Source organism: Equus quagga, chromosome 13, assembly GCF_021613505.1.
Source record: "Equus quagga isolate Etosha38 chromosome 13, UCLA_HA_Equagga_1.0, whole genome shotgun sequence".
Lineage (NCBI taxonomy): Eukaryota > Metazoa > Chordata > Mammalia > Perissodactyla > Equidae > Equus > Equus quagga.
In genome coordinates, this window is record NC_060279.1 from 40,693,995 (window position 1) to 40,702,616 (window position 8,622).

The 8,622-nt window shown below is 43.0% G+C and overlaps 1 protein-coding gene across 1 annotated transcript; it reads left to right on the plus strand.

The window, feature by feature from the left end:
* Positions 1 to 6,004: 6,004 nt before the first annotated feature.
* Positions 6,005 to 6,713, plus strand: LOC124250918 (late cornified envelope protein 3C-like). The gene has a single exon (XM_046683217.1). The coding sequence runs from the start codon at positions 6,189 to 6,191 to the stop codon at positions 6,450 to 6,452; it is 264 nt and encodes an 87-aa protein (XP_046539173.1). The 5' UTR covers positions 6,005 to 6,188; the 3' UTR covers positions 6,453 to 6,713.
* The last annotated feature ends 1,909 nt before the right edge of the window (positions 6,714 to 8,622 follow it).

Genomic DNA, 8,622 nt, shown 5'->3' on the forward strand with positions numbered 1-8,622 from the left:
AAGGTCTTTCACCCTGCCAGCCATACTCCTAGCAAGACCTGGGCATTACAGCTCATGCCTAGCTGACTTCCAAACTGTCCACTTGGCTCAGAGAAACTCATGAACTCTGGCCATATCAAATAGTGGTGGGATGGCTGCTTCTCCTTTTCTCTACTCTCCTTCCTATTTTCTATTTCCAATTCTTTTTCCGCCCTCTAGAATAACCACCGAGAAATATTCAGCAAGTCCAATGATGAAACTGAGATATGAAATTTCAGTCTCTTGTGCTTTTCAGGCATCTCTAAATTCTAAAATTTTTCCCCTTGAGATTTCTATACTTTTCTTCTAGTGGAGGGTAGGAGGACTAAACTGTCCCCCTCCCGATGTGAAATATAAAGGAAAAGCCACAGCATTCTATCCTACTTTGAAAACTTCTCATCTCTTTTTCAGCCCCAAAATCATATATTCTATAGTAGGAGGTAGAGTAATGGCAGCAGGGTTCCTCCAACCTCTCTTTACAAGGTGGAGGGTTCTTAGTTTCTATTGTTTACAAGTGGGAAGTTGTTCTTGTCAAACCTCAATAAAACAGGAAAAGATTAATTTAACTTCCTCATACAGTCTGAATATACATGGATGCATCTCAGTGGTCATGACAAGAGTATATATCTCAAAATGATAAACTTTGTTGGATGAGGATTTTGTGGCCCAGATAAGAAATTAAGGACAAATGTTTTCAAGTAAGAACACAAAGTTGGGAATGGTGGAGCAAGGCTCTCTAAAATTCTGCTTCTGCATAAAAGCATCTAGAAAACTTGCAAAAATTGCCCAAATCAACTTTTGCAAAACTCTGAAAATTAACAAGGAACTTTCAAAAAATATTAGAAGTGTCCATTCCAGAAAAGCGGTAGGAACAGTGAACTTTGTGATATTTTAACCTTCCCTATTCCCATCCCCCTGTCCCCAGATCCATAGCAGCCTTGAAAATCAAAATCCTAGTAACCACTGGGGAGAATAGAATAGGTCTGGAATTTGCAAAAGCCCCATCCACAGAGAATTGTCATTTTCTGATCTATATGGAAATTCTCTGGAAATCCCAACTAGCAAAGCTTATCTTTATTCCACCTGACTCAGACCTCACTCACTGCAAACAGGTTTTACCCCAGGGTGTTTGTCAAAAACAATTAGTGACAACTGTTTAACATCACAGAACAGTTGGGCAAGCCAGAAACTGACCAAAAACCTTAAATGGAAAAGCTAGGCATGAGATGCCCATCAGAGCTTTGAAAAGCTCTGACATATTGCGGGGAGTCTAAGAGACCATCTAGATATACAGGGTGGTATACAACCCTGCAAAGACCTGGGAAAACACTAACATCTTGCCTTTGACTGAACTTGAAGTTCTGCATAAGCAGCAATTGAAACCTAAGGCAGAATTGTAAACTGCCTTCTGAAGTCTTAAAAACATGGCCAGAGTCAGCCCTGATGGCCTAGTGGTTAAAGTTAATCTTGCTCTGCTTTGGAGGCCCAGGTTTGGTTCCTGGGCATGGAACCACATCACTCATCTGTCAGTAGCCATGCTGTGGCAGCAGCTCTCATAGAAGAACCAGAAGGACTTACAACTAGAATATACAACTATGTACTGGGGCTTTGGGGAGGAAAAAGAGAGAGAGACAGGAAGATTGACAACAAATGTTAGCTCAGGGAAAATCTTTCCCAGCAAAAAAATAATAATAATAATAATACAAAAAAACCATGACCAAATATGTACACAGAAGATCAATAGGGAAATACAAGACTTGAACAGCTCTATAAACCAATTAGACCTAACAGACATCTTGTTGACCACTCCAACTACAATAGCACAATACACATTTTTCTGAAGTGCACATGGAACATTCTGCAGATAGACCATTTTTTAGGCCACAAAGAAATATCACTAAATTTAAAAAGATTGAAATTATACAAAATATGTTCTCTAATCACAGTGGAATAAAACTAGAATTCAATAAAAGAAGGAAAACTGGAAAATTCAGAAACATGTGGAAATTAAACAGCACACTCTTAAACAGCCAATAGTTCAAAGGAGAAATCACAAGGGAACTTAAAAAAATACTTTGAGATGAATTGAAATGAAAGCACAACATACTTTTAAAATGTATAGGATATGGCAAAAGGGCTACTCAGAAGGACATACATAGCTGTAATTATCTATATTGAAAAAGAAAAAAATCTCAAATCAATAATCTAATCTTCTATTTAAGACACTAGAAAAAGAAGAGAAAAACAAACCTAAAGCAGAAGGAGGGAAATAATAAAGATTAAGTTAATAGCTGCATTATTCTTAATAATCAAAAAGTGGAAATAATCCAAATGTCTGTCAATTGATAAATGGATAAACAAATGTAGTATATCCATAAAGTAGAATAGTATTCAGCCATACAAGGGAATGAAGTACTGATACACGTTACAACATGGATGAACCTTAAAAACAATAGGCTCGGGGCCTGCCCCATGGCCGAGTGGTTGAGTTCATGCTCTCGGCTGCGGCGGCCCAGGGTTTCACAGGTTCAGATCCTGGGCGTGGACATGGCGCCACTCGTCAGACCACGTTGAGGTGGCGTCCCACGTGTCATGACTGGAGGGACCCACAACTAAAATATACAACTATGTACCGGGGGGATTTGGGGAGAAAAAGCAGAAAGAAAAAGAAAGAAAAAAGATTGGCAACAGTTGTTAGCTCAGGTGCCAATCTTTTAAAAAAAAAAATAGGCTAAGTGAAAGAAGCCAACACAAAGGCTCATATATTGTATGATCCCATTTACAAGAAATATCTAGAATTGGCAAGTCCACAGAGGCAAAAATCAGCTTAGTGGTTGGCAGAGGAACAGTGAAGAAGGAGGAGTGACTGCTAATGGTTACAAGTTTCCTTTTGGGGTGATAAAAATGTTCTGGAATTAGACAGTGATGATGTTTGCACAACTTTGGGAATATACCAGAAATCACCAAATTTTACACTTTAAAAGTGTGGAATTTATGGTAAATTGCGTCTCGACAACAATAAAAAGGTGGCATTTTCCATCTCTCTCCTCTCATCCTACCTAAGTATGACTCAGATGAGTGTTCCCAAGTACACTCATCTGAGTCATACTTTTGGTGACAGGTGACAGGAGACTCTTGAACTGACAATTAACTCTGACGGGTTGGAAAAAAAGATTCATCATTGGTGTATAAGCTCCGTGGCCTAATTAAAATGAATCCAAGGAGGTAAACCTGAGAGGCTGAATGCATGCTCCATAATGCCAGTTAGCATTAATAAGTCAAAAACTCCTCCTAAGATCACCCATGTATACCAATCTCTGTGTTTCTTCTAGAATCTCTGGATCATGGGATGCCTACTTTCCTGGGGATTGGACTGGCAGTGATGACCCTTGTAGAGTTACTCTCATACTACCTGCATGTCTGGGGAAGGGCAGCTCCTTCTCCTGAATTAAAGGCTAGGAATAGGATGTTGAGCCATTCAAGACCGGTAGGTAGGAACGGAGCTGAGGGAAGCCAAACAGAAGATGACTTGTACTCCAAAAAGAACACAGAAAACTCCCCACGGATAGTTTCTGAATGCTTTGAATTTGGAACTTGCCAAAACTATGATTGGGGTTGCTTTTCAACCGTTGCCCCCAAATGACTGAAGATTTCACCCACTTGACCCAAATGGCTTCCATCTCTGCTTCTGGAGAATCACAAAATATGTAAAATAAGTGTTTACAATTCTGCAGGGATCTGAACCCTCAGACTTGTTGAGACAAGACTCAGCCCCAAGCATCCCCCTGGAAACAGTTGTCATTCCTCCCTTGATGGTTGCCGCCTGTGTTAGGCTGTCAGCTCCCTAAGAGCAGAGACGGGGTTTCCCTTCTTCCCTACTATATTCTCAGGATGGTCCACGGGGCCTGGCCCATGGTACACACTCCACAGAAACGTTTTGAATAAAGATATATGGACTTAAGTGAGAGAAAATTCCAGGAAGGGTGAATATGGATGACAATAAGGAAGACAGGGGCTCAGGCCAAATGTTAAGCTTGTGGAAGTGGGTGGGTTCTCCTACCAGGATCACAGACCAGAGACCCGATGGACTTGGCATGAGGCCCAGAGTTCATTTCACAGAACTCTGCCCTTCCCCTCATCTGGCATTCTCTGAGGCTTAGCAGCACTGGCAAAGCTGGTGAATACAGGGTCATGTTGTCACCACTCCACTTCCGTCCTCAGCCTTACCACCCAGTGTAATAGAAAGACATTCCTTTTCCTGAATAGTATACCTGGTGGGACACCCAACAATGTTAGGATAATGGCCACTGAGTTTGAAATGAAACTGAGGGGGTAAATGCTTCACTCACCCTCTTCCAGGTTTACCATCCTGAGCCACCATTTTCTCTGACCCAGAGCAATTCATTTTCCCACAAATATCTCTAAAGAAAGAACTTATGAAATCTCTATGTTTCAAAGAGGATGACTTAGAAAGTGGAACAATATAAAAGGAAATTAAACCCCCTTATAAAATCATTTTTTTCTCTAAAAACAGGTAGCCAGTCATATAGGCTTTAATATTCATAGGAAAATGAAACACACTTACCATAAAAGTGTTTTAATTAAATGAACATGTATATTGTTTTAATCAGTTATAAATTGCTATAATCAGTTATAAATAGGTCATGAATATTTTTCCATGTCATAAAACATAAATAACATAATTGAATAGGGAAATCTTTAATTTAAATAAGAGTATTAAATTTTGATTGTTGATAGTTATTTTTCTTTGAAAATGTGGTATAACGAATGGCAAATCCAAGTGAGAAAAGTCTTCAGTTTACATAAATAGATCATACTCAAATTTCACATATTGTCAGGTTTTCTACTCATTAAACATTAACTCAGCTCTATGACCCTCTTTCCCAGGAACCCTATGTTTAGGTTCCTGGGTGCCACAAGATCTTCTTAGGGCCCCTGGTTAGCCCAGACAGGGTCTCAGCTCTATTCCTCCATTTTTCACCTGCTCATCTCATTGCCAACAGCTCAAGGGAACAGTAACTAATTACATCTTCATGTGCCAGGGTGCTCTGGGTTATGTGCAGGGTGGAGGAAGGCTAACACCAAAGACCATGACCTCAAGTCTGAAGATGTTATGCACAGTTGTATTATAACCTTTAGCACTTGATATTTAATTGTATATTTACAAATGTGTGTGCATTAGTATTTCTCTCTCTCCTTCCTGACAGGTTGTGAGGTACCCAAGAACAGAAAAATGACATCTTCATCCATGTATGCCTAGTTCCCAACAAGGCCCTTGGGCGGTACGTGTGTTAAAGATTGTGAGCTGAATGAATGATGCAAGGAAGGTGAATGGCAACCCCCAGTAGGCCTGAGTGAGATGAAGGTAGTCAGTCATCAAAACTTCCTGGTTCCCTCTTGTCAGACATCTTGGTAAGTTCACAGGAAGACGACAAATGGAAAGTCAGTCCTGGGGGTGTGTCAGGCTGTCACCCTCCTTCAGGCTGTGAAAGCAGCAGCATGCTCAGGCCATACGTCACAAACTCAACACAAGATAAAAGGACTCCTGTCCTGGGCTCCTCAGGAACAGTCTTCTGCCTCCTCTGTATCTGGTAAGTGTCTGGGAGGGGAAGAGACTCTAGTTGAGATGCTGGAAAGGATCACTAAGGTCACAGCTGAAGAGAGGGGAACAGAGGAGTCTGGAATGAAATCCCAGAAAAGGGGCCACAGAGAGGGTAGTAAGGGGAGAAGTGAGGGCCAGGACGGAGTCCTTGTGGGATGTGACAGAAATTCTGGGACATACATGGCCACAGGAAGTCAAGATTCCTTCCCCTGTTCTTTCTATTTGTGTGAACACACATTTCATCCATCCTTCAGAAAACTTTCCCCAAACAGGTGCATCCCCTATGTGTTTCCTTTAAGATACAAAACCCTAGATGCCCACTTAGATTGGCAGCACTGGGTGCTGGGTGGAGAGCAAAGGTGGAGCCATCTTGTATGATCAAACTAACTCCACATCAGTTTCCCACCCCTCCTGCAGCCTTGGCTCAGGGAGAAGCTGGTCTTAGAAGCGAGGGGTCCAGGAAACCAAGAGTGAGGAGATATTGAACTGTGGACTCTCAACTGACAGGGGCTTCTGCTTTGTCCAGGCTCACTCACCTCCCGCCGAGATGTCCTCCCAGCAGCACCAGCAGCAGTGCCAGCCCCCTCCCAAGTGCCCCTCGCCCAAGTGCCCCCCAAAGAGCCCCGCACAGTGTTCACCTCCAGCCTCCTCGGGCTGTGCTCCAAGCTCCGAGGGCAGCTGCTGCCTGAGCCACCATGGGCACCGCAGGTCCCACCGATGCCGGCGCCGGAGCTCCAACTCCTGTGACCGTGGCAGTGGTCAGCAGTCCGGGAACTCCAGCTGTGGCCAGGGCTCTGGGGGCTGTTGCTGACCTGGGCTCCTGATGCTGAGATGAACAACTCCAGAGGAAACAAGAATCCAAAGGGTCAAGGAAAAGCCCAGCCTGACGCATCCTTTCCCAGATACAACATCCTCGCTTTCCCAGCCTGAGCTGGGGATGTTCCCTGGAGGACTTGGAGCTCTCTCCGGAAGGCTCTTTCTGTCCTATGTCCAGGATCTCACAGTTCCCCCACCCCCTGCATGTGCAATGATTGGCAGGGCCTGTGCTTGACTGTGAAAAATAAAGCTTCTCTTCCTCATTACCATGGGCAGCCCACGTGTCACTTCACTCTATCCCTCCCCTCAGTTCCTTGATCAACAAAATCCAGCTCTAGGGGAAGAACTTTAGATCTGGACCAGGAAAAAACAGCAGATCAGTTTCCCCTGCACACATAGAAGGGCTGTGGAGTTTTTAGTTGGAATGGCGACTGAGAGAAGTGTGAGAGTTGTATGGGTTTGAAGCCCTGCCACTCTCAGTGACTTTCTCTGTGAAACCTGAGTGGGTGTTGATACAACCTGGGAACTGCCAGTGTGTGATGTGATACTTTTATTTTATTTTGATAAGCTATTTCTGTGTCTAATGAAGAAACAGGGAATCGTGAGGCAAAGAAAGAAAACAGGCAGAGGAAGGAGAAGGCAAAAGATGGAGGAAGGAGATGTGAACCTCAGGAAGGCAGGTTGACTCAGTGGACTCTGAGAAAACGCAGGGAGAGAGATGAAAGGTGAGAGAAGTATTTAAATTAATAAGGTCCAGGGGGAACAACATGGGTTGGAATTTAGTTGAGGAGATGAGTGGAGTGCGGGAAATGATAATTTTAGGAAAGAGAAAATGAGAAGTGTTGCTGGAATCATAAGTGGGTGTTATCTAAGGAGCAAACATTTATTAAATTGTGAACTTTACCATGAACTTCAATAAAAGTCCATGTTTGGACCTAAATTGTGAAACTTAGATGCTCCTGAGGTTGAAATAATGTTCCTACACGTGAGCCGAGAGTAACGTCTCACATTGCCAGAAAGCCAGAGAAATGTCAGAGAGCTCAAGCTAGAGTCAAATTGCAAACAGTAAGTGACATTGATGTTAGGGACTGAGCAGAGCAAGCAGGAGGAAAATAACTGTGGATAATCTTATAAGTTCACTAAGTTAAAAAAATGATTTATCAAACCCGGAAATTAATTATTAAAATTTTGAGATCAAAAAGACCTTGAGAGGAGTTTAATACCAGACGTACACCAACCGCATCCAAAAAACCAAGGAACAATTCCTTGAAGTAGGAGTCACAGCTCTAGCTGTTAGTCCAGGTGTGATCTGAATTCACCAGAGATCCCTCAGCCAGGGACAAAAACAACATGAGTCCCAGTGAAGAGGATGACAAGCCTGGCTCCTAGGGAAGAGCTTTGCCTCGCCTCATAGAGCCTGCCAAACCTCGAATGCAAGGTGTGAGGACTGTCGACATAGAGACCCAACAATTCTGTGCAGACCTGACATGGTATTACACAGGATGGACAAATCTGGAGAATTAGAACATGCCATCTGACAGGGCCTTTAGAAAAAGACTTGGAGGCTCAGAAATCCCCTAAACTGCCACTTTGAATAACCGACAGAGTTATGACTGTGGTTGAATCGAATCTGAGTGAAGAGAAAAAGGAGCAGGGTCAACTGATAAAGCCCCTGGTTAGGACACCAAAGAGCTCTTGGGAAGCTAGAAGTAATAAAAGAACATCTTAAAAGTGGAGCCCAAAAGGGGAGATCCCAGTAGTGAAGAAAAATAGATTCCCCAAACCTCATCAGGGTGACATCAAGTCCTTGCCTTGGACCCATTTATTCACTCAACGCATTTTCATTGAGCATCTATTATGTGCTCAGTTCTAGACACTAAGGATACAGCAGGGAATCAGAGGGATAAATTTCTCCTCTCGAGATCTTACGTTCACATGGGTCTATAGGCGACAGCCCCCAATTTTACATGAAATTCAGACAGTGAAACACAGTAGCTCTCTCTTCAGTTGGCCTCCCCTCCCCTGGGGGTGAGGACATTGTGTCAGTTCAATAAACCCAGAGAAGACACCTAGCTTGGGCAAAACACTGAGGCTTTGAGATAGTGTCTTGGAGGTGACAAAAAAGGACATTGAGTGTTAGCTTCCACATCAAAAGACAGCAGCCA

What these genes read in the sequence shown, in the direction of transcription:
- LOC124250918 (XM_046683217.1), top strand. Translation starts at nt 6,189, where the DNA reads ATGTCCTCCCAGCAGCACCAGCAGCAGTGCCAGCCCCCTCCCAAGTGC.